We start from the raw sequence: 22,532 nt of genomic DNA, 5'->3' as shown, positions 1-22,532 counted from the left end.
TAGGCGCTTGTCCTTGTCCTTGACTTGACCATCTGTGCATGGCTTGCCTTCTATAAGGCCCCTCCTCTTTTCCCTTCTGTGTTCAGAGCCATGGATCCGTCTCAGCACGATTTTGTTCCTCCACCTGCATATTCAGCTCAGGAGGAGTTCGACACCAAGATATCAACCGCGCTTGCAGCATCGTTAACGATAACACAACCGTCTGTGCAGCAAGCGGGGGAGGAAGAATGGGAGCAGTGGGATGACGCCGTATTCAATGCTGCAGCGAACTCGACACAAGCGACATCCAGTTCGGACCATCGACGAGAGAGTCGCACAGAGACCAGTCCCACTGCAACCCACCGGGCGCTTCCTCCTCGACCTGGGGCAACAGGGCCATCTGTGCCGCCCCTCAAGATACACAAGAAAAATCGGTCGTCAACAGATTCGACGTCGAAACAGCGACCTAGCTGGTACGCTGAAGCTGGACTTGACGGCCATCAGGCTGGTGGCCCTGTGAGACCAACGTCTGCAGCTGCTTCAGGGTCTTCCCATGCTGTACCTGTTCGCCGTGACAGCGACAGCGAAGACTACAGCGTCCCGCCGCCACCCTTCACGGCTGTTGGCCCGTCGCTTGAGGGTCCACCGTTCGAAGACATGGACCCGCTTGGTTTCCGACCGAATCCGCCGCCTAGCCGCCCGCCCAGCCGAGCACCATCCATCCCTCCGTCCCAGTTCCGGCCCCCTTTGCCGCTACCAAACACACAGCCAGTGATACGCGTCTCCCGAGCGGAACCGGCTGTGAGCTCGGACACGGGGGCGGCACGTCTGAGCTTCAACCCGGCAGTCGCATACAACAAGCACAAGGCTGCCCAGGCCATTCCAACCGATTGCCATCCCCCAATCCAGTCTTTTGACGCTGCTGCTCTCTACAAGTATGTGTCTACTTTTCGTCCCAACTTTGCCGATGCTAACTTTTCATCTTTTTCAGTTCCTCAGTAGCCTCACATCTCACCATTGTTCCCTCACAGCGTCCACAGTAAATCTGCTTCCATTCAAGACAGACATGTCACTGAGTCTCTCCCAGATCCTATATTACACCGCCCCGTCCCCCAAGCGCTGTTTCCTACTCGAGTTCACACTCAGGGTCGGGATACAAACGGGAGACTTGGCCCGCCCCTCCTACGGTATCATCCCGATACATATCACCTACACCCCAATATCCTCGCCACGGGGGACTCCCTCCTGTTGACGCCCCCGTGCCAAGGTGGGCGACATCGGAACAGCAGCTCACCAACATGTTCAGATGACTTGTACCCTGCTTAATATCTTCTTAGGGCATGCATAACGCGGCCTTTCCATATTATGCCTTTGATCTATATTTTTCCGATCTATGGTACAGATTAATTGCAGTCCTAATCAAATATGTACTTGTAAACACTAGCCGATTGGCAACACCGTCTGGAGCAAATATGATGATGTTTGGATTTTCAAATTTTGATCTGCTAACCCGCAATGGCGAACATAAATGCTCGTAATCCGGCCTTGAATTCCTTCCCTCATGCATCCAGGCCAGCTATTCCTGTGCCCCAGCAAGGCTCAGCAAACCAGAACTCTGCAAAACCGGCCGACTATGTATACTTTGACCGATCAACTGCTGGCTTCTCAGATGAAGCGCTGCCGAGAGCCAAGGGTGCCCAGATGAAGTTGGAACATTATTACAAGATCGTCGTCGATGCTGCTATCGAGCGTAATACCAGGTACGTGCTCTTTTGCGTTCCTTTATCCCTATACTGACTTTACCTTAGGCGTGTGGAGCTGGAGCGTCGGCTGCAAGGGGACGTACTTATGTCAGAAGACCGGAAGCAACGGCAGCTCCAACAACTTGGGAAGAAGGAATCCACTTTCTTACGGCTGCGAAGGACGCGCCTCGGGTTGGATGACTTCCGGACTGTAAAGGTCATCGGAAAGGGTGCTTTTGGGGAGGTAAGTATTCGATATTACTGTTCCAATCACATCATCAAATAACTGTCTCAAGGTTCGATTGGTGCAAAAGACTGATACAGGTCAGTTTTTGTTAAAGGTTCCCCTAAGAGTATCTGTCCTAAAATTGGCTCAGGCAAAATCTACGCGATGAAAACATTGAAGAAGGACGAAATGCTAAAGAAAGATCAGGTCTCGAAATCATATTTATAGCTTGCTGTGCCATTGTACTGATGTAGCTGCTATTCAGCTCGCTCATGTACGCGCTGAACGTGACGTCCTAGCCGAGTCCAATTCGCCCTGGGTCGTTCAGTTGTTCTACTCCTTCCAGGATCCCTCGTATCTCTATCTGATCATGGAGTTCCTGCCTGGTGGTGACTTGATGACCATGCTTATCAAGTATGACACCTTCAGCGAGGACGTCACCCGATTCTACATGGCAGAATGCGTTCTGGCCATCGAGGCAGTTCATAAACTTGGTTTTATTCATCGGTAGGAACCTCCTGCGCGTTCATTACGCCCTTTTGTTGACTTTTGCTGCATACAGTGACATTAAGCCTGACAACATTCTTATGTGGGTCTGGCTTTCACTCAGTGTTTTCTTAGACTTACTTGGTACCTCAGCGACAAAGACGGGCACGTCAAGCTCAGCGATTTTGGTCTATCCACAGGTTTCCACAAGCAGCACGACTCGAACTATTACCAGCGGCTTCTAGAGTCGGCAACAAAGAATGGCGCCACCCCTCAGGCAGCTGCTCGCAATAGTGTTATGGTCAACTCCATCAATTTGACCATGACAAATAAAGATCAGATCGCTACCTGGAAGGCTAACAGGCGAAAGCTTGTAAGGCACCTCCTTTGCAGCCAAATTGACGTAACTAACGCAAAGATAGGCGTACTCCACCGTAGGAACTCCCGATTATATCGCTCCTGAAATCTTTTTACAAAAGGGCTATGGGAAGGAGTGCGATTGGTGGTCATTGGGAGCTATCATGGTGCGTTACTACAATACTTGTCCGCCTATTTCACTCTGACTTTCGGACAGTTTGAGTGCTTAGTCGGATACCCACCATTCTGCTCGGAAACCACTCATGAGACATACCAGAAGATCATGGAATGGCAATATCATCTTATATTCCCTGATGACGTGCATCTCAGCCATGAGGCTGAAGACTTGATCAGGCGGTGGGTGGTGTCCGTCTCGCAGATACAGTCTAACTCACGTTATTGCCTTCCAGCTTGATCATCTCAGCGGATAGACGACTTAACGTCGACCAGATCAAGCAACACCCCTTCTTTTATGGAGTCGATTGGGATAGCCTTCGACAGATCGACGCGCCTTTCGTGCCGCATCTGCGATCCATCACCGACACTTCTTACTTCCCTACAGACGAGATAGACCAGGCACCTGAAGAGCTTCCTGCCGATACTGGTGGCGCGAGCAAAGATTTAGCTTTCCTTGGGTTAGTCGTTTTTTCCAAACACTGTTCTGGATTAGGTTTTGACTTGTCTTTTATAGATACACCTTCAAGCGGTTCTCTATATCTTCTCATGCATTCTAGTCTCAAATCGCCAGCCAACGTGTACTGTTTCGGATGACAACTGGCTGGCCAGTTATATTTTATATCTAAATAATCCGCCTTTCATGTGCTTGCTTTGATGTTTGTTCTTTGCGTGAGACTGTCTGCGTATTTTCGGATCGTCTGCCAGTTCTTTTATTTTTTATTCGAAGAATCGTACTGAACATGTACCGCTGCCAAACTATCCGTCATCCCTTCAACACTTTCGGGAGCAATGGGTTTGCGACTGGGTTGATTATCCATCTCCCCTCGCAAGTTCTCATAAAATTCCCTGCTCAACCCTGCCTTCTCTCTATCGTCAGCATTAAATGGACCTTTGATGTCTCCCCGCCAGCCTTTCCGTACTTCTTCTCTAAAAGTTTTTATGGGATCGACGTTGCCGTCGTTTTCGCAGATCCATGTAAACCATCTATGGCCCGCAGTCACATGGGTGACCTCGTCGGCGTGAATGACTTCCATAGCTTTGACACTTTCGTCATCTCCGGCTTTCCTGAAACGTTCAATTGTACCGGGATTCACGTCGAGGCCTCTGGCTTCGTGTACGAGGTGAATGATAGCAAGCCGGGCACGGAATGAGTTGGCAGTGATGGTTGCGGACTCCCACAGAGCTGCATGGACAGGCAGGCTGCCATAAGGCGTCGTCGGGGAAGTAGCAGCTAGCCGAGACGTCAGCAGCGTGCTACAGGTATATTTTATTGGAACGTAAGTAACGTGTGAAAGAAAAAGAGTGAAGAGACTGACAAATGCTTGGATTCATCCAGCGCCATTTTTGTAAAATCAGAAAAGAAAGCGGGAGGAAGATCAGGATGCATTGGTCCGAACCTGGCCATGATATCCCACCTGCATGACGTTCAGTACAGCTCTCAAAGCGTTGAACCTGCTCACTTACGCAAGGTCTATGCTGTGGAAAACTCGTGAGATGCCACACGAATGTAACAAAAAGTTCAAGACTTACGCCCACTGTTCAATATTCGCGAGGGCATGCAGCATGACAGCTCTACTTTTCCGATTCTTCATTTTTACAGGTTCTACGGTGTTTCTTTCATACTGGGCTTCACGCAGCGGTGTATCAGGAGGACGAGGTGCGTTAGGTGATTTGTGTCCGATGGAAGTTAATTTTCCTGTCCGGAAAAGGTGGACTGCGTGACGAGTTCGTTGAACCTTAAGCAGGACACATGTGTTAACAAACATCTTAGGTGATGGGAAATGTGCGTCACGTACCTTCAAAGTTGGATTCGATGTGTTGAGGATAAGCACAGCCCATTGCATTAGTGTAGTGGGCGCATTTGTCGTAGGTACAATTGGCTCTTCTACGGATTCGACAGTCGACGTTCTGACAGGTAGAGACGTAGCGTCCTTCAGAGGCGGAGGATCTGCAAATTCTGAAAGAGGGTGAGCAGAGACCTTGGGTCTAAAGTGTATAAAAGATACCTTCAGAAACGGGTCTTAGTTCGACTAGCCGCCAGTTTGTTCCAACTTTCGGAGTTTCGACGTATACTGTGTCAAGTCCATCCAAGGGATTAACGTCTACTTTGACATCATATGTGCAAGTATGGAGTCCAGTTTCACTTTTTCCGGTTTCAAGATTAAAATCATACCTATGAAGGATTTTTGCTTAGTTCACAAGGAGCAAAGAGATCTTTCTGTATACTTTCCTGTGCCAGGGACATACTGCCACGACTCCTGAGTCATATTCTTCTATATCAGCATGGGACATGTCGGCACCGAGATGGGGACAAGTCGATTCCATGACATATATCTGCTTGTACATGGCTTTCAGGTTTTCCTTGTCTGTAGGTCTTTCATTCGGCCTAATCGCCGGAACCGATGGAGATAAACGAAACAGGATTAGTCCTCGGTAGATTCCTTCTTGAGAGCGTATAGTCATCAGAAAGCGCAGATGGGATAGTAGATGTCTAAAAGGTGCTATTCTGTAGTTAAGGCGAACGACATTAGGATCGAGGGAAAGCAAGAGCTTCAAGATTAGAGAGGCTCACCGAAGCAGCGCCATTTTTATCGCGACTAAAATATTCGTACTAGACCAGGAACGATCTACTTACGACAGACAGGATTGTGCAAGTTGAAGTTAGAGCTGATCTTTAAACACGTGCATTTGATCGGCTAATAATTTGTTTTACAAGAACCATCATGTCCTCTAATACTATGGAATCCCTCAAGTGGTTTTCTAGAGAGTACCATGGTGAGTCCTGTCGATACTACAGTCATCGCTCCATGTTTTTGATTTGTTAGATTTGAATGGCTCGCATATCGACATTCTCAACAAGCCTCCTACACCACTTGAGTTCTCCAGAATAGTACACATCTCTCGACCTGTGGTCATTCATGGTAGCGCCTGCATCCAAACACTTTGAGGTTCAGCGCAGTTGAACCCTGTCTTCAGGATTTCATATACCTGCCACCAAGGATCGATGGAGCAACAAATATCTCTGTGACAAGATGACAGACCGGCCTGTCTCTGTCTCTGTAACGCCGAATGGGTTCGTGTACTGATGCGTTGAAATGATACTATCTCAAACCTATGTAGCTACTCGTAGGCTGGCTGATGCCGTCACGGTGGGCTCAGACGGCACATCCTACTTTGTTGAGCCTCACGTCGAATCAATGACCATGAGGGACCTCTTATCGAAGCTCGACGACGACATGACCGAGGTAGCATTTTTCAAGTTTATCCCTCTATGCATTGCTCACTATGAGACAGTCCGTGGGGATCTCCCAGGCTTACTATCTTCAGTCCCAGAACGGCAATGTCTACTCTGCAACATATTTCGCCGACGATGCAGAAAATGATTTCTCAGAGTTCGACGTCCTGCGTCCAGATATTCCCAGCGATGTTCCTTGGTGCAGTGAATCATTGAGTACGCCTTAAATCATTTTGGCGGCGGGTTACTAACGCTGCATTTTAGACAAACATCCGGATGCAGTCAACCTCTGGATCGGGGATAGCAAGAGCACAACAAGCATTCATTGTGGTCGGTAATTTACTCTTCATAGTGAACATCTCAGATTAAAGCATATTCTTAGATCCTTATGAGAATATATACACTGTCGTCCGGGGAGTGAAATACTTTACTCTTCTCCCTCCCAGCGAGGGTTGGTGTCTCCAAGGTATGGGCGTCACAAACGGAAAGTCAGATAAAGCCATTGGCTAATTTCACATTCCAGAACGTACATACCCTCATGCTCAATATGTACGACCCTCACCTTCAGTTGAGTTATGTATCGAGCCGTCACCGCCATCAACTCCTCCCATCCGCTGGTCTTCTGTTGGCGACCCGAATCTTCCAGGTGCTCTCCCTGATGAAGCGCATCCCATTAACATCGCGTTGAAGGCAGGCGAAACGCTTTATCTACCGGCAGGATGGTGGCATTACGTTCGTCAATCGGATGAGATTACCATTGCATTGAATTGGTGGTATGACATAGAAATGCGAGGCATGACGTGGGTGCTTCTTACTTTTCTTCGGGGAGTCGATGCCCCTGCCTTGGAAGACAACGAAGCTAAACTAGAGACTGGAGAAGTAGAGGATAATAACTAATAATAATGCTGACTTGGGAAAAAAAAAACCATTGTGGCTGCTCGGTGTTACGGGCCGAAATACCGGTCAGTCACGCTTTGTGACAGTCAGATTTTCACCATTTTCGCCCAACTTCGCGACACCGCCGTCCTCTCGTTTTCGTTCTAGTCATGGCTGGTGATAAATCAGAAAAGAAAGACAAGAAGCGTAGGGAGAGCAAGGTCGAGCCTCCCACAGAAGACGTAGAAATGGCGGATGCAGAAGAGACCACCAAGGTTGTGAGCCAGTTGAATAGTACGGAATCCCACTGACTATAGAACGGCTTGTAGTCGCCGAAGAAGCACAAGAAAGAAAAGGCTGAAGTTCTCATTCCGGTCGAAGATTTGTCGCCGCTGGCCAACCCGCTTGCCCAGAAGAAGCTTTTGAAGAAGTTACAGAAAACGGTGAAGAAGGGTATGTTCTCGTCTCAAGCTTTGATTGGTCTTTAATAACATGCTTGGTATAGCGTCAAAGTCTCGGCTAGTGAAGAGAGGTGTGAAGGAGGTGGTTAAAGGAATTAAGAAAGGAGAAAAAGGGTATGTGTCAATGAATTCTTTCTGTCACGGTTTTGCTCATAATTTTTCTTTCGTGCCAGCCTACTGATTATAGCTGCCGACATCAGCCCTATTGACATTGTTTCCCATCTACCCGTTTTGAGTGAGGAGGCGAAGATACCTTATATTTTCGTGTCGTCAAAGGAGGAACTGGGTCACTTTAGCTCGACGAAACGGCCGACGAGCTGTGTGATGATATGTCCACACCAAAAAAGAAAGCTGAAGGAGGGCACGAAAGACGAGAAGGATGAAGAATTTCATGACTTGTACAAGGAATGTTATTCCGAGGTGGAAAAGCTGGATACCCAGATTGTATTTTGATATTTCTTTAGGGTAGTAGCTTGGTGTGCCTTGTGATCGGCAAGCAGGAATTCGCACGATCTTTTTTCTACGTTGCATTTTCCGACCACCATCTTCCTTGTCACCCCTAATACCCTTTCCGTTCTGTCATGGCATCTGCAAAGGCAAAGTCCTCTTCCACTGCTAACGGCGCTGCAAAGGCAAAGAAGGAGCCCGCTACAAATGGAACGGCACCATCAGTGCAGAAAAAGGACACGTCGGAGGCTTCTTCCCATGCGCCATCGACAGGTAAACCGGACAAGAAGGCGTATGAGGCTGAACAGGACAGAATAAAGGGCGAAATAGATGCTCTCCAAGTAAAGCTGGTACGTCGTGCTTCAGCTAGGAACTCTGTCCATCGATACTCATTACCTTAGTCCGCCGTACGGGACAAAATCTCACTCACGACCAAGGGCGGCACTGGCAACGAGCGGCGGAATCAATTGCGCAGTGAACTTGATGGTATTCGTAGTCAACAGTCCAGTAACAAGGCCTCGAGAGGAAAGATCCTGGATCAGCTTAAAGCTCACCAGGATAGCATACAGAAAAAGGTTTGCCATTATATTCGACTAACATATCCTTATGCCTCACACGTTCTCTCAGATTAAGGACCTTCAGGCTGCACAATCAAAGATTCCGTTCAAAAATGTTGACGAGGTTGATGCTCGGATCAGGTGCGTCAATTTCTTCTCCTCCATCGGTATGTAACTAACTATCCGTAAATAGAACATTGGAAAAACAAGTCGAATCCGGTAACATGAAGCTTGCGGATGAAAAACGGGCCGTCCAGGAAATCAGTACATGCAAACGGAACAGACGCACCGTAGAGAGCTTCCAGGCCATTCAGGAATCCATCGAGGCTGACCGTCATTCTGTCGACGAGCTCCGCAAACAACTCGACGATCCTGAATTCAAAGCCACGTCCGACCGTTTCGACGCCATCAAAGCCGAGCTCGACGAGTTGAAGCGGGAGGGGAGACGAGGCCTATGCCGGCCGTGCCAAGTTGTTTGAAGAACGGGATGGCCTCCAAGCTGAGATCAATGCACTCTTCAACGAGAAGCGCGACTCGGCACAAAAGTTCCGCGAAGCCAACGACCGGTATTGGACTAAAGTCAATGAGGACCGGGCGAGGCGTGCTGAGAAGGCTCGGGCTCAACGCGCCGCTGAAGAGGCGGAGAAGCGGAGAGAGGCGGCACAGCGTCTGCGGGAAGAGGCAGAGATTCCCGCATACCAGGCCCAGATCGAAGACTGCCAGACTCTTATCGATTACCTCTCAGGCAAGAACACTGGCCCGGCTAAGCTTAACAGCGTACCTGCTGAGAAGGTTGAGGTAGCTGGTGTGCCCAAGCTGGAGCTCAGGAAGGTCGAGGCGGCACCTGAGGGCGCAGTTGTCCGGAAGAAGAAGGGCGAGGACGAGGACAGCTACTTTGTGGCCAAGGGCAAGGGAAAGGGAAAGAAGCACGCTCCCAAACCGGCTAGCACACCAGAACCTACATCTGGTGAACTCAATATCGACTTGCCCAGGCTCTCTGCACTCTTATCTCTCTCCATTCCCCCTCCAGACTCTGCCGCAGATGTAACTCGTGTCATCTCGGACTTGCAGACTAAGAAGGCGTGGTTCGAGGTAAACCAAGCCCGTGTCACAGCCGAGAACATCGCCAAAGCGGAGGCCGAGATTAAACGTCTAAGCGCGAAGGAGGTTGTTGAAACACCGGTCGCCACTCCTAGTGTTGGAGAACAAGATGAACCTGCATCGACGACTTCATCAGCAGCAGCCCCTAGCGACGTTACAGAGGCAAGGATTGATGCTGTGCAGGAGGTCAAGGAGTCAGATTCGTGATGAGTTGGATGATTAGTTACCCTGCGGATATATCTTCTCAACATAGTAATCGAAACCTATCTCATTTAAGTCTTCTATGTTGTGTAGACGGAATAAATTGAGCAAGGGATACAGCCGGACAGCTTTATATATGATATATATCGATAACAAATCCGAGAATCCTTTACAAGGTTATTAAGGAGCGTGGTTCGACGAGTAGGTACGGCATCAAAAGAAGAAAAAGATAATACAAGTACTTCGACGGAGAAAAGAAAGTCAGTTGTGCAAGCATAAGCAAGATTGGTATGGTATTAGTAGAGTATCACAACCACAACGGCCCAAAGCTAGAAAACAAACGAAATGCAAAATGTCTATACTCCCTGCGACTCCGTTTTGACGGGCTCGACAGTCTCCGCCTCAGGCTCACTGGACGGGGTAGCAGACGAATGCATACCCATGTCTTGAGGTGTGAAGCTGGAAACATCAAATGCATTCCCCGAGTTGGAGAAATCAGAAAATGGAAGACCAGTAGAATGGACCGTCGGTATGGAATCTTCTTGTGTGTTAGAAGTGTCCATATACGACAAGGACCCATAACCGTCAGAGTTGAACGCTGTAGACGATGGGTCAAGCGAACCTGCAGAGAATGTGTCGTTTTGAAGGGCCGCGAGCATGCTCGACGTAGTAGGAGTCATAAGACTTTGGGGGCGAACGTCCATGGAGTTGAAATTCTCCTGGCCAGCCATGGGTGACAAGGAAAAGAATTGCTGTTGCATAACAGGCTCCACGGAAGCCGCAACGGAGTTGGTAGACAGCGCAACGCTTCGAAGAACGTTGACTGCAATCCAATCACTGAAAGTGGCGTCAGTTCTCTGGGTTTGAAGAATAACGATACAACTTACTCCAAGAATAGTTTCAGAATTTGGAAAGCACCGAACGCTGGATCGCTTCGGATAGTCTAGGAAAGACACTTATCAGCGCTTTAAAATCGGCCAAAAATTATCCCCTACTTACCAGATCTCGCATAACCTGGCTCGTAACATAACCCCAGCGAATGAGAACACTTCGTGAGCTCATAGTTCCCCTCTCCTCACCACCGTGCATAGCCCGGCTACCACCCATCAGTCTATCGCAGCACTTGTCTGCCCAAGACATGACTTCTCTCACGGGTTCCGCAGTTTTGGTAAGATTATCCATCAGCGCAACAAACTCTACCTCCAGTAATTGAACAAGGTCTTCATGACGACAATTGCAGACTAGTGCCGATTGGTTTCGAACAGACTCAAAGTCGACTTTTTGCCAAGAACGACGCATCTCCGTAAGCTGTTTCTGGTTGGTGAGAACCGTGTTTAGTGCTTGGGTAACTTGGTATATGTCAAGGAATCGCACTGTGTTTTCGATAAGTCAAAGACATCGTGCGCAAATCTGAAGCAACCTACAAACAAGGTGGCCAAATCGAGCACCTAGTTCAACTTTAGGCTCAACGAAGGTGTTACCGTAGTTATCCAGAGCAACCAACAAGATCTTTTCCATCTTGTTAGCGAACTGACGAAGATTTGCAAGCGACGCTGACGGAATAGGCGACAACATCTGAAGTCGTAAAATTTCCAGCATTTCCTGTAAAGGGCTCAATGAATCACTGAAGAGACAGATGATACCTGCTGAAACGTACATCGTAAACGATAGCATCTGCTTTGGCCATCAGACCCGCTATAGCCGGGGCATGAACAACCTCCCGATGATTACCACTCAAGTTGGACCAGAAGCTGCGCAAGTGCATCTCAAAAGAATCGAACCTGAACATCTTGACGCTTTCCAAGAGTGAATCAAGATGGTCCTGAAACCAACCCCATACTTCACGCGCTGCGATGCCGTGTGGGGATGTAGAGTTGGCACCCACTGCATCCTCAATGCTAGGGAAGTGTGGGAACTGACGAACAGATGAAGGTGGCTGGGATGCAAGGTACGGCACCGAATTGCCTGATGGAGGTGATTGAGACTGAACAGGCAACCCACTGTCTGCTCCCGGGTGCCGGCGAATGGACGCCTGAGGAGGGAAGGTACCAGGTGGACGCTGGTTCGCTTGCACTTGCGAGAGAAGAGTCGCGGCAGTCGGTGTTTTGTCGCTCATATCTTGCGGAAAAACGGTCCCCTTGACATCGCCGGAGAGAGCGAGCGAATTGCGTTTGGAGCCCAAGGCAGAATTGACACCTTCAGAATCGTCGTCGTCGTCATCGTCAGAGCGCTCTTCACTTCTGTTGGCAGTTTCCGCTTGTTCATTAGCCAAACGAGCGGCATTGACGGAAGGCTGTCCAGCGTGATTGTTGGACTTGTGAATATAATCCTGGAGCCATTCGGCTTCGGCCGAGGTCGCGGGACGAATACCACAATCTGTCATCAAAACCGTGATGAGACATGTGTACCATCAGAGATGTTGTTCTGTGGCTTACAATGGTATTTGCTATTCCCTCTGACGCCGAGGCGCCTTGTTTTGATTGTGGGAAAACAAAGGCGAATAGCCTTGCCCAGAGTAGCCGTGTTGATGTGAGGAATCCCGTACTGGTCACAGACCCGACGGTACGAGAAATAAAGGCCTTGACGCGGCACATTGCCATCGGGATAAGGAGCGTAGTTCGCAGTGAGCCTATCGTAAGCGAGTAAGGGCCGGAAGTCGTGTATCAGAACGCATATACTCACCATGCTTGTACAAAAATCTGCTTGGCCCTGTCCGAAGCACTCGTGGTTGTGGCCGCTCTCACGTTGGCGGCGAGCTTTTCCAGGGCCTGATCATTGTTGAGCGTCATGCGACCAAAGGCGCCGGCAGCGTGAAGGGCGTCCTGGTTAGGAGCCATGGTATGAGGTGGGCCACCGTACATGGTTGGGTAGTCTGGAGCCGAATTGCCCAAGAACATGGCGATATCGTCTGTTTCGCTGGACGAAGAGTGAACGCTGTCGGTATCGCGGGGGTAGGGAGAGGCGGCAGCACGAGCACGGATGTGGCTGGGACGAAGATGGTTTTTGAGGGCAGGATTAGTTATATTGTGATTAGGAGGAGACTGGTCAGCCGAAAAAGATGAGCATGGTGGTAAGGAAGGAAGAAGAAAACATACGGGGTCAGTGGGCAGTCCCGGGTGACCGAGCTGGTACGTAGCACGGTACAAGTCTTCTGTCGATGGCGGCATCCCTGCCTGCATTCGTGATAAGCCACCTTGAGAAGACTGTGGGCGAGAACTGGAAGAATGAGTCGACGACGAAGACACGGAATTGGACCTGGAATGAGAGTGGATCGGGAGAAAGTCGAGGGGCATGTTTGTCGACATCATCTGCATGTTGACTGCGGCCATCGTTGGGGCAGTCGATGAGCTGGTCGCTGTTGACGGTGAGGTGCTGGAGGCTCTGGCAAATAGTCAAAGAGCGAATAATGAAAGCGGACCAGCCGAGATGAAGGAGAGTGAAATAGAGTATATAGTAAGTAAGTCGAAGGCTCGCGTGCGGAAAAAATCCTCGAAGGACGCTCGACGAAAACCTGGACCCGAAGATAAAATATAAGAAATCAAGGCAGCGCAAGGCTCCAGGAAAAGGCTCCCGATGTTAATGGAATACGGTCTGCTCGAGGATGTGGGTGGTGGTTACGATCTTGATCACTGGCAATCTGCAGGCGTAGCAGCAGGCGTTGGCAAGGAGACCGTCTTGGTGACCGAAGACTGCCACCTCCTTCCTTATATTCTTCGAATTTGTCCCACGATCTTTCCCATCATTTCTAGTCAGGTTCATGAATCTCAAATCATCCAATATCATGCCCTCAAACATCATTGTATCACTGCCATCCGTCTACCGCTATTCCCCTCCGATATACATAAATTCCCGGAACCGCTTTCGTAACTTGTTCTCTTTCCCGTTGGCCAATCGCCGTGCCAATTCCACCCACGACCCTATAGTCAAGTCCCGCATTCCATATGGTGTGTACTCGCTCTTCTCGACCGGCCCCTTTCGCAGCGATTTGGGCAAATTTCCAAGTGGGATTGGATAAACAAACTCCCCGTCTTCTTCCGTCGTCGCGGGATGCAGATCTAATGGAGAATAGGTCGTGTATTCTAGTTTGAAATGTGGCTTATGTGTTTTGTTCCCGTCCGCAAGATCCGGAATATAATACTGGCGATTATAATCATTAATTATCGCCCAAAACGTCAACATAACTGCGTGTTTCACCTGCGCGTAGCCCAGCGGACTCCACAATTGGTTACGCCTCGATGGCGAATCAGGATCAGAATGCCAGGTCGAGTTGAGCTGGCATTTCCAGCTGCTTCGATAGGGCTCTTCCTTGCATAACTCGTCCTTGTTCCCGTGCTCTCCACGATGATGACTGTGCTTCCGATCCTTCTTGAGCACTCCTACGGCCGAGGCATCAAATCCCGTAACGTTATAAGAAAAAATCCGAAATGTCGGCAGATACGGATTCGGGACAACGGGCGGCGAAACATTGATGACCCCATAATTGTCGAGGTCGGTCCGGGACGGTTTTGGAAGCGCCGAAAAGTCCTCCAACAGAGCGTCGCATAGATCACCATTTTGTAACGAGATCGCCCTGGAGTCTCGATCAAGATCAAATTCTAGGTCGATAGCTTCAACGAAGAAGAACTAGAGCAATGCTCAGCATATAAGCTTCCAAGCGTAATATAATTCGAAATCCGTACGTGATCCGCGTTCATATGCTTGAAAAAGAAATCAAAGTCAGTGCGCCAATCCTCAACGACAAGTTCAACATACTCCGTAGAGGTGGCCAAGGATCGTGTCCTGAAACCGTAAGGAGAGATCAACGTAGCGGACATACTATCGTGAAACATCAGCATCTCAACATCGAGGGGACGTTTACAAAGACTCCTCACACATTCCGGAAAGAAGTTGCCCGAAGATGGTGGGACGTGTCCTGGATGCAAACAGGAGGATGAGCTATTGCTTATTAGTGCATGATGGAGCAACCGCACCCGTCAACCAAACCTTGCGAATCAATCAAGTTAGATTAACGCCATTGACATCATAGAGATACCTGCCTGCATATTTCGAGCACGGTACAGCTTCAATTGAACTTCCAGCCAATCGAACTGCAAATTCCCGGGATCATCAGGTTCTTTCGTGAGGCACCCACCAACGGCTATTTAAAAAAAGACTTTAGACGGTATGTTAAACGGTCAGAACATGACAAAGTACCTTTGTTAGAATCGTAAAAGTACATGGTGTTCAAGCTAATGACCGCTAAGGCGTTTGGCACCACCTCAACCGAATAGTATGCACCTCGTTGAAATACTTGGTGGTAAGGGAACGGTATGAATGGCTTCCATATCCTAGAAGGCGGCCAAATTGTTTCACTCGGGTGCTGATGGCAAAGAAAACTACGCACGAAGAATATTGATTCGTAATGCTGTTAGGACCTATGACGATGTTTGAGTTGAAAAATGCGGTGGCCATGGATCGACATTCACCAGGAGTCAGGATATTCTGATATTGGATAGGGTGAGTGATGCAACGCGTATACATGATGGTAAGACAGCTCGTACATGTGCTACACATAGCATCACCAGTTAGAGCAGCGTAAATGCCGTGCTGATATCGAACTAGTAAAGACTCACGCCAAACATCGTTGTTACCTTATAGATTCTGACGTTTAGAGCACTGTCAAAGTAAAACCCCAAGGTACCTACCTAGGCTAGGAATGACTGGTATACCCCGGCTCGAAAATATTTCCTCCATCCGTTTGGCGATCACGCTGTTGAGATCGTATATCTCACTCGGAGTTCGGGGAAGTTTACGGTCATTGTCGTGCCTTTTAGTGGCGTCGATGATGAGCACACGGCAAAGGGCACAAGCGATATAAAAGTTTCACCTTGCGTTGTCGCCCGTCCCTGTACACATTGAGTTTAGCGAAGAAGTATAAAGGCCACATGCCTACTCACAAACAACGAAGTCAATGTCTGACGCCCAGTGTTTGTCAAGGAAGTCGAGTGTGAAGTTGGTTAACCTGAAGGGCGAATCACAGTCGCTGGCACCGCCCACATGTGTCGGCGAGATGAATCAAGATAGATGGTGCAATAAACTTACGAATATGGTGTTCCATAATAGTTAGATCTGTTTTTCTTCTTCTTCGGTTTGTTCCTATGACATGCTTTGGATTGAGATTTGTGGGCTTTGTAGTATGGATCAGGGTGAATATCTGTGATCTGGAGGAAGCGTCCGTGAAGCTGCCGCGGTTCTTGACAAGTCCTGAGTTAGTTCATATCTCGGAAGGAGCATGAAAGTACACACTAGTCGCAGGAACTTGAAAAGGAGTTTGGGTCGGAGCAGAGAAAACTTCGGCCAAGGCAAGAGTAAGGACTAGGAGAACGTTGAGGGCGAACATGATGGAAGTTGCTGGCAGAGAGAGTAACGGTTCATTCAATCGTCAGGAGGAAGAGGCAGCAGTGGAGCCGTTGAGCACGACTAAAACGGAACACACAGTCGACGGTACATGGTCACGGCTTTTGCTCGCACGTTTGCGGACTACGCGTGGAGTCATTGGACCGGAAATTGCCGTAGTAACGCGTCGCTGCATTGGGAAATAGAGGCCCCTAAGAACGAGTCAATTACGGCAAACATATCTATAGTTACACGTTAACTAGTACAAAGCGGTGTTATAAACCAGGGGATAATGGAATACAGAGCGATGCGGATTCGAATGACGACGATAACATAACCAGGGCACAGCGATAACCAGGAATAAATAGTGCAAAGACGAAGAGCCAATCACTTGGTCTTTATCGACCGCGGCGAACGTTCATCGCGATCGACTATCCTGGTTGCAGAATGGGGCGCATGAAGGGCCAACAAGATGTCAGCGTTGTTGCCGGTGTTTAGGACGTCACGAATGGATCGTTCAGCGAGGTTGCAGACCTGAAATACGCGTCAGTGTCAGGAATTGTAAGCGAGCGAGTTGTGATTATCATACCCTGCTATAGCCTCCGGGTTGCAGGGTAGAACGGCTTTTGGCGATGGTGTTGTGGATAGCATCATATGAGTATCTGCGCCTGGATCCCGAAGTATGATGAGCTGGCCGACCGAGGCGCTGAAAAGCAACTAGACCCACAGAATGCTATCGAGCTCTGTCTTGGAACGCGGGAGAATGAATATGTCGGCGCCACCGAGGTAGCGGTCTAGAGCCTGATATGCCGCACATCCAGCGACGAGGGCTTCATCCAGCGAGAGGTCGGCGTCCCAGGGCGAGCCAAGCTCGCTAATTAGAACTGTGAGCAAACGTTACGACCCTGCAAGGGAGAGAGACGTACGTGAGATAGCCGTGGGCAAGGGCTTCAGGTGAATGAGGAGCGAGGAATCTATCCATGGGCAGTGGCGGCAGTGGTGGTGGTGGTGTTGAGTCAAGCAGGAACAAAGAAGAGGGCTGTTTATAAAGAGAGAGCCGGGTGCGATGGGATATTTATGTGCGGCGCTAATTACAGCAGAGAACGTGAGAGTGAGAAGCAGACCTAGATGACTCGGGGCAAGGTACTATAACAGCGAAAAGTTTGGTCCAATTTTGACTCATTTTTTGCCGCGATCTGTGGATTAATATTCAAACGTGCGAGGACGTGACAGTCACACAATCGTGATTCTCCTTATGTTTCTCGCGTAGATCATCAGTTATCACGGAAGAACTTGGTACGCCAGCTCGGGACACCGTTAGGACCCACCATTAATTATTCTTGAGAAATTACTCTTTGTTTCGCTGGGTTTGTCTCTCACATCGCTGGGTATCTCCTAAACTGATCTCCTTTTATAGCAATTAAATCCCTAATATCCTGGCTTCTTCGTACACTCTATCTGACCATTCTTCTTGCTTGGCAGCTCACCATCGTCTCTTCCACCTCGGCAGCTCGGATTCGCTTTACCCATTAATCGCCTTGCCAAGAACCGTCTGCATGCTACCGTGATGGTTATTAATCTCTCGTCCTCTATCGCACCGCCGCCCACCATGGATAATGATGATGAACAACCCTTGTATTGTCCGACCAATCCCGAGTCGTCTGCGACGTTTCGTTTCCTTGCCACCGTCAATGCTAAATTCGGTCTATCACTCGCTTCTTATCATGATCTCTACACTTGGTCGACGGCCAACTTGGTTGCATTCTGGTCTCTCGTATGGGACGCAACTCTCGTTATTGGCGACAAGGGAAATCACGTTGTCGATCCACAAGCCAAGCCTTCCGATAATCCTCTTTGGTTCTCGGACTCCAAAATTAATTGGGCCGAGAATATGCTTCAATGTCGCTCAGACAAGGTCGCCATGATCCAAGCCAGTGCGTCCAACGTGCTTTAATTTAGTGGCTTGTTCGTCCATCTGACGAGAGTCTTGGCAGCCGAACCCATCACAAATCAATCATCTAGTCCAGAGTTGCAACGTATCACTTACTCGCAACTCTACACCGCCGTCGCTGACCTCGTCTCCGCTTTCCTGAGCAACGGACTCCAACCGGGAGACCGAGTAGCTTCTTATGCTTCTAATTGTATTGTACGTCTGTTATCCATACGTTGTCTCTACTTGTCCGTCATTTTTCCTTCGTTCATGCACGCTCGGAGAATCCGACTCCGGCATTCGGGTTTAACAGTGGCATCATCTTCTGATCTCCGCATTTCTTAGGAGAATGTAATCGTCTGTTTAGCTACTACAGCGGTGGGAGGAATTTTTGTCAGCGCAGCAGCAGATTTCGGACCTGATGGGGTGTTAGAGCGGTATGTAGTCGAGTTGAGTTCCTCACGCGCCTGCTCTCCCTAATCTGAACACTAGATTTGAGCAAGTCCAGCCAAAATTCATTTTCACCGTTGATGCTGTCGTGTCAGTTTCTTTTGATATATTGTGGAATGCGGCTAAAAATAACACGCGTTCCCATCCTGTACAGCTACAACGGAAAGGTCCATGATCATCTAACCAAAGCATCAGCTCTAGTACAAGGATTATCTAAAGTGTGCGATAGAACGGAGTTCAAGGTCATCCTCTTGGAAACGAATCTCCGCAACAAGGAACCCGTGTCGGTACCAAATGAATACATTTCCTGGAATGAATTTCTCGTACAAGGTCAGCACAGCAAACTGGGTCGCTCAGAATCTGGCGAGATACTCTGGCGCCGCGGTTCCTTCAATGATCCGTTGTGGATATTGTTTAGCTCAGGAACCACAGGTATGTAGAAGAACTTCCTTTTCTTGGGTGTGGAGTTATCTGACGCTTGATCATTAGGACGGCCGAAGTAAGCGGCGTTATGGATCTGCTTCCTTTATCTGATACACAACAGGCCCATAGTACATCGCGCCGGCGGAATGCTCTTACAGGCAAAGAAAGAACTTGTCATATGCGGCGGTCTTCAACCCGATGACGTCTTCTTTTATTACACCACAACGTTAGTGCCCACTTGTATACGACCCGTCCGCTCCTTACCTTGTTCCTTAGCGGATGGATGATGTGGAACTTTCTGGTCGGCGGCTTAAGCCTGGGCTGCACGCTTGTGCTGTACGATGGTAGTCCGTTGCGGGACCCATCCCTTCTGTGGCAGCTTGTGGACGATCTCGGCATAACAATTTTTGGAACCAGCGCAAAGTACATCGACCAGCTTTCTGTGCGAGATCGACCATTCGTTTCCTGACCGAATCTCACTTTTGTGCATTCACAGAGAAAGTACAAACCTCGCGAAAACCACGCTCTAACTACGCTTCGACACATTTATTCCACAGGTTCTCCGCTCTCTGCCCCGCTGTTCGATTATGTTTATCAACACATTCATCCTACCGTTCTGCTGGGCTCAATAACTGGTGGGTGGGAATCACAAGACTTGTCAGGTGTGTCTAATGAAAACCAGGTGGAACTGATATCTGTTCATTGTTCGCGGGAATGTGTGATGCTTTGCCTGTGTATCGTGGGTTTGTGCTCTGTTCTATCTGAACTCTGAGCTAGGCTGAATCTATGAGAAGCCAGATTCAGTGTAGGATGCTAGGCATGGCCATCGAAAGCTTCACTCCGCGCGGCACTGTTACAGCACCCGGTGATACCGGAGAGTTGGTCTGCCTGAAGCCTTTCCCATGCATGCCTGTCGGTTTCTGGCCCTTACCTGGATTCGGGACTGATGAAGCAGTTTCAACTGCGAAAGATCGATATAAGCAGGCATATTTTTCAGAATTCGATGGTGTTTGGTGTAAGCTATCTTCTACTTCCGTTCGGAGGCTTTTTATCCTAGACACGGAAACAGATCACGGCGATCACATATGTATAACGAGCTCGCAGTCTGGCAATGGCGGAGGCGTGGTTATGTTGGGTCGTTCCGATGGTGTTCTGTGAGTCGCACTGTGCGCCACCTCACCTCTGTTCATCAGCTGATCCCATGCTGCGCGCGACAGTAATCCAGGAGGTATTCGCTTCGGTTCTGCAGAAATCTATGACGTGATCGATCTCTGTTTTCCTCTCAACGATGATGCCCCGGAACCTGGGGTTGTCGACTGTCTTGCTGTTGGCCAATTAATTGAAGGGGGTACAGATGAACGAGTTGTCCTCTTCGTCAAGCTGCCTGACGGTCACGTCTTGTCTGAAACTAGTTTGGAGCAAAAGATCAAGGCTGAGATACGCAAGAGACGGAGTCCTAGGCATGTTCCAGCAAAGGTAACTTGAAAGGATTCAATGTGCCGGAACAATGCTCATTACATGCGGTTTTAGATCATACAAGTACCACAAGTTCCGTACACGTTGAATGGGAAACGTGTAGAGGTGTTGATTAAGAAGGTAAAGCATCACGTTGATTCCCGTGTTTGCGTGGCTGAGCGATCATCCAGATAATAAACGGTGCCCCTTTATCAAGTGTGAACCCAGCAACGTTGTCCAATCCCGAATGCCTCGAGTTCTTCGCAGATGTAGGTGTGGCCTTGCGCAGTGAAATCGCCTGATATTTTGCAATTCGGATTAAATTGTAGAGTAGAATACGGTGTTGTTGTATGGCTGTAGTTATCAAACTGTATCAAATACAAAGTCGGGAGCAAAAGCAGGTACACCCGATCATAGTACTAGTACATCGTGGCTGTGCAAAATTTCGCCTCGCCTCGAGGCTGATCCCGATAAGATAAAAATTTGATTTCTTGCCGACTGTGCATCCGGTTTACGGAGTTACTACGAAATCGGGGTTGCCAGTGAACCAACACCAGCAGCTACTGTAGTCGGTGAGCACAGGTCCCTTTACTTCTTAATCTCCTCCTTGCAACTCTAATCTGACGTTCTTTCCACAACGAAAATCCTTCCAGGTGCCAACGGTCCTTTCCTACTGGCTCTCTAGTTCACGTTAGCCTCGTGTTCAACTCAAGACTAGCCAACAGCCAACAGTGAATCATGAGGTGAGCAGATATATAATACAGTGTTACACCATTTTACTTCATCTCATCTTGTCTTGTCTTCCTCCCGCAGATCCAACATGCCAACCCTCTTCAACACCGTCCGGACATGCATTTACCGTAGGTGCTTGCTCTCATTTCACCGGGAAACCTATTCACATGTTGCACAGTCGCCGCATTCGTTTGCACCATCATTTGTTTGGCGATGGCTGCCCATTTCGAGGCTGTCCTAGCATCCTCCGATCTCAGTGAGCATCTAATAAATCTTCTGCTCTTCACGGTGTGCTGAGCTTCATTTCAGCTCGTTTTGTACCCTTCGCTATATTTGTCTGCTCTGCTAGCCTGCTCATCATCATCGCACTGTACGCCTCGCAGATCTTTAATTGCTGCGTTCATTTCTCAACCATTTTCCCTCAACGTTAGGCTTGGATTCAGTTTCTTCCTGCGGGAGCGGAATCCCATATCAACCAGGATTGAGCTCGGATGTTTGGGTCTCGCGGGTGTGTTGTGGCTAGGTGCGATTCAATTTGACCCACTTTTTACTCCAGTCGTGAACTAAATGTATAACGATAGTGCTTGGTGTATATTTGGCAACGTCAGATTCGCAGGCTGCAGATGTCCAGTGTTTTGCTTCCGAAACATCCACTGCTGTCCTAGACGACTCGCTCGCAAGCTGTGAGTAACAAAATTTTCTGACCCTTGTTCCCTGAATTGATGGGGTATTGTAGTCCACACCGACCAATATCAAGCGATGTATCGGGTATTAAACGCATTTGCATTGATTAATGCCGTCCTTTGTACGTTCCATCCGACTCTCGGCCCATAGGAAATTCTCACCCTGGGGATCTTAGTCCTCGTTTCTTGCATAGGACTTTTGTTCTTAGCCGTGCGAAGACACCGTAAAGGCGACGAACACATGTGGCATGGTCCCGTAACGTCTTGCGCTTGGTTCAATGACTACGGGAAGAAGCAACAAACCCGGAGCCAGAGTCAGAGGAGCATCCTTCCGACGCAGCAGGCCCAGACCCGCGAGGTGACTGTCGCGCCACTGACCGCACCGCCGGTACCGTCCAAACAGCGTCATCGGTCATCACGGTCAAGAGGACATTCACAGTCAAGAAGAGGGGGACCTTACGCAGAACGGTATCCGTCGTCAAGGTCTCATGGGCGACAGGCTTCAGGAAGTACGTCGACAAATGACATTGAGAGCGGGGTGATGCGAAATCCGAATCGGATAGCGGCAGGTCCACGAGTTGCAAACCGGTAGTGTAGATTTAGGGTCATGTACTTGTTACGAATAAATAATATATACTT

General features: G+C 48.9%; 11 protein-coding genes across 11 annotated transcripts; 7 read left to right on the top strand and 4 right to left on the bottom strand.

The window, feature by feature from the left end:
* The first annotated feature begins 1 nt into the window (after window position 1).
* Window positions 2-1,258, top strand: EV420DRAFT_462759 (uncharacterized protein). The gene is made up of 2 exons (XM_060482229.1): window positions 2-914; window positions 971-1,258. Exons 1-2 carry the CDS (start codon window positions 91-93, stop codon window positions 1,020-1,022), a joined length of 876 nt encoding a protein of 291 aa, XP_060338669.1. The 5' UTR covers window positions 2-90; the 3' UTR covers window positions 1,023-1,258.
* Window positions 1,259-3,601, top strand: EV420DRAFT_462760 (kinase-like domain-containing protein). Its single transcript, XM_060482230.1, has 11 exons — window positions 1,259-1,739; window positions 1,788-1,965; window positions 2,018-2,045; window positions 2,099-2,154; window positions 2,213-2,454; window positions 2,510-2,536; window positions 2,587-2,806; window positions 2,856-2,957; window positions 3,008-3,147; window positions 3,201-3,425; window positions 3,482-3,601. Exons 1-11 carry the CDS (start codon window positions 1,495-1,497, stop codon window positions 3,522-3,524), a joined length of 1,506 nt encoding a protein of 501 aa, XP_060338668.1. The 5' UTR covers window positions 1,259-1,494; the 3' UTR covers window positions 3,525-3,601.
* A 76-nt stretch (window positions 3,602-3,677) lies between these two features.
* EV420DRAFT_1616996 (uncharacterized protein) lies at window positions 3,678-5,887 on the bottom strand (the record flags this gene model as incomplete). Its single annotated transcript, XM_060475187.1, has 7 exons — window positions 3,678-4,221; window positions 4,284-4,382; window positions 4,498-4,703; window positions 4,764-4,924; window positions 4,974-5,156; window positions 5,211-5,473; window positions 5,874-5,887. The coding sequence occupies 7 exons, from the start codon at window positions 5,885-5,887 to the stop codon at window positions 3,678-3,680; spliced, it is 1,470 nt and encodes a 489-aa protein (XP_060338667.1).
* Window positions 5,719-7,162, top strand: EV420DRAFT_462763 (Clavaminate synthase-like protein). The gene is made up of 7 exons (XM_060482231.1): window positions 5,719-5,742; window positions 5,793-6,040; window positions 6,098-6,212; window positions 6,262-6,418; window positions 6,467-6,532; window positions 6,585-6,668; window positions 6,726-7,162. Exons 2-7 carry the CDS (start codon window positions 6,000-6,002, stop codon window positions 7,097-7,099), a joined length of 837 nt encoding a protein of 278 aa, XP_060338666.1. The 5' UTR covers window positions 5,719-5,742; window positions 5,793-5,999; the 3' UTR covers window positions 7,100-7,162.
* EV420DRAFT_1504217 (putative RNA-binding protein L7Ae) lies at window positions 7,158-8,069 on the top strand. Its single transcript, XM_060471224.1, has 4 exons — window positions 7,158-7,353; window positions 7,408-7,531; window positions 7,584-7,653; window positions 7,713-8,069. Exons 1-4 carry the CDS (start codon window positions 7,249-7,251, stop codon window positions 7,990-7,992), a joined length of 579 nt encoding a protein of 192 aa, XP_060338665.1. The 5' UTR covers window positions 7,158-7,248; the 3' UTR covers window positions 7,993-8,069.
* Window positions 8,070-9,922, top strand: EV420DRAFT_1504216 (uncharacterized protein). The gene is made up of 5 exons (XM_060471223.1): window positions 8,070-8,336; window positions 8,388-8,561; window positions 8,614-8,684; window positions 8,737-8,931; window positions 8,984-9,922. The coding sequence occupies exons 1-5, from the start codon at window positions 8,121-8,123 to the stop codon at window positions 9,849-9,851; spliced, it is 1,524 nt and encodes a 507-aa protein (XP_060338664.1). The 5' UTR covers window positions 8,070-8,120; the 3' UTR covers window positions 9,852-9,922.
* EV420DRAFT_1504214 (uncharacterized protein) lies at window positions 9,923-13,545 on the bottom strand. Its single transcript, XM_060471222.1, has 8 exons — window positions 12,941-13,545; window positions 12,528-12,886; window positions 12,281-12,474; window positions 11,503-12,221; window positions 11,270-11,447; window positions 10,845-11,218; window positions 10,733-10,788; window positions 9,923-10,682 (listed from the first exon to the last, which is right to left on the bottom strand). Exons 1-8 carry the CDS (start codon window positions 13,172-13,174, stop codon window positions 10,202-10,204), a joined length of 2,595 nt encoding a protein of 864 aa, XP_060338663.1. The 5' UTR covers window positions 13,175-13,545; the 3' UTR covers window positions 9,923-10,201.
* EV420DRAFT_462560 (Metallo-dependent phosphatase-like protein) lies at window positions 13,532-16,369 on the bottom strand. Its single transcript, XM_060482227.1, has 16 exons — window positions 16,131-16,369; window positions 15,927-16,077; window positions 15,782-15,846; window positions 15,712-15,730; window positions 15,530-15,651; window positions 15,458-15,475; window positions 15,386-15,390; window positions 15,229-15,326; window positions 15,039-15,172; window positions 14,882-14,982; window positions 14,816-14,828; window positions 14,717-14,757; window positions 14,598-14,660; window positions 14,525-14,542; window positions 14,040-14,468; window positions 13,532-13,982 (listed from the first exon to the last, which is right to left on the bottom strand). Exons 1-16 carry the CDS (start codon window positions 16,222-16,224, stop codon window positions 13,668-13,670), a joined length of 1,686 nt encoding a protein of 561 aa, XP_060338662.1. The 5' UTR covers window positions 16,225-16,369; the 3' UTR covers window positions 13,532-13,667.
* Window positions 16,370-16,516: 147 nt separating this feature from the next.
* On the bottom strand, window positions 16,517-17,439 carry EV420DRAFT_462697 (uncharacterized protein). The gene is made up of 4 exons (XM_060482228.1): window positions 17,147-17,439; window positions 16,948-17,094; window positions 16,810-16,888; window positions 16,517-16,754 (listed from the first exon to the last, which is right to left on the bottom strand). Exons 1-4 carry the CDS (start codon window positions 17,200-17,202, stop codon window positions 16,608-16,610), a joined length of 429 nt encoding a protein of 142 aa, XP_060338661.1. The 5' UTR covers window positions 17,203-17,439; the 3' UTR covers window positions 16,517-16,607.
* Window positions 17,440-17,829: 390 nt separating this feature from the next.
* On the top strand, window positions 17,830-20,780 carry EV420DRAFT_1259983 (uncharacterized protein; the record flags this gene model as incomplete). The annotated part of the gene is made up of 14 exons (XM_060466983.1): window positions 17,830-18,154; window positions 18,215-18,366; window positions 18,496-18,587; window positions 18,643-18,690; window positions 18,755-19,036; window positions 19,145-19,249; window positions 19,300-19,465; window positions 19,520-19,658; window positions 19,706-19,770; window positions 19,822-20,038; window positions 20,093-20,177; window positions 20,241-20,499; window positions 20,554-20,619; window positions 20,670-20,780. 14 exons carry the CDS (start codon window positions 17,830-17,832, stop codon window positions 20,778-20,780), a joined length of 2,112 nt encoding a protein of 703 aa, XP_060338660.1.
* A 518-nt stretch (window positions 20,781-21,298) lies between these two features.
* On the top strand, window positions 21,299-22,485 carry EV420DRAFT_1474058 (uncharacterized protein; the record flags this gene model as incomplete). Its single annotated transcript, XM_060469187.1, has 3 exons — window positions 21,299-21,342; window positions 21,594-21,718; window positions 22,088-22,485. The coding sequence occupies 3 exons, from the start codon at window positions 21,299-21,301 to the stop codon at window positions 22,483-22,485; spliced, it is 567 nt and encodes a 188-aa protein (XP_060338659.1).
* Window positions 22,486-22,532: the final 47 nt, after the last annotated feature.

This window comes from Desarmillaria tabescens, assembly GCF_030435595.1.
Source record: "Desarmillaria tabescens strain CCBAS 213 chromosome Unknown EV420scaffold_2, whole genome shotgun sequence".
NCBI lineage: Eukaryota > Fungi > Basidiomycota > Agaricomycetes > Agaricales > Physalacriaceae > Desarmillaria > Desarmillaria tabescens.
Note: the sequence above shows the minus strand (reverse complement) of the source record. Positions and strands in the feature narration are given on the sequence as shown.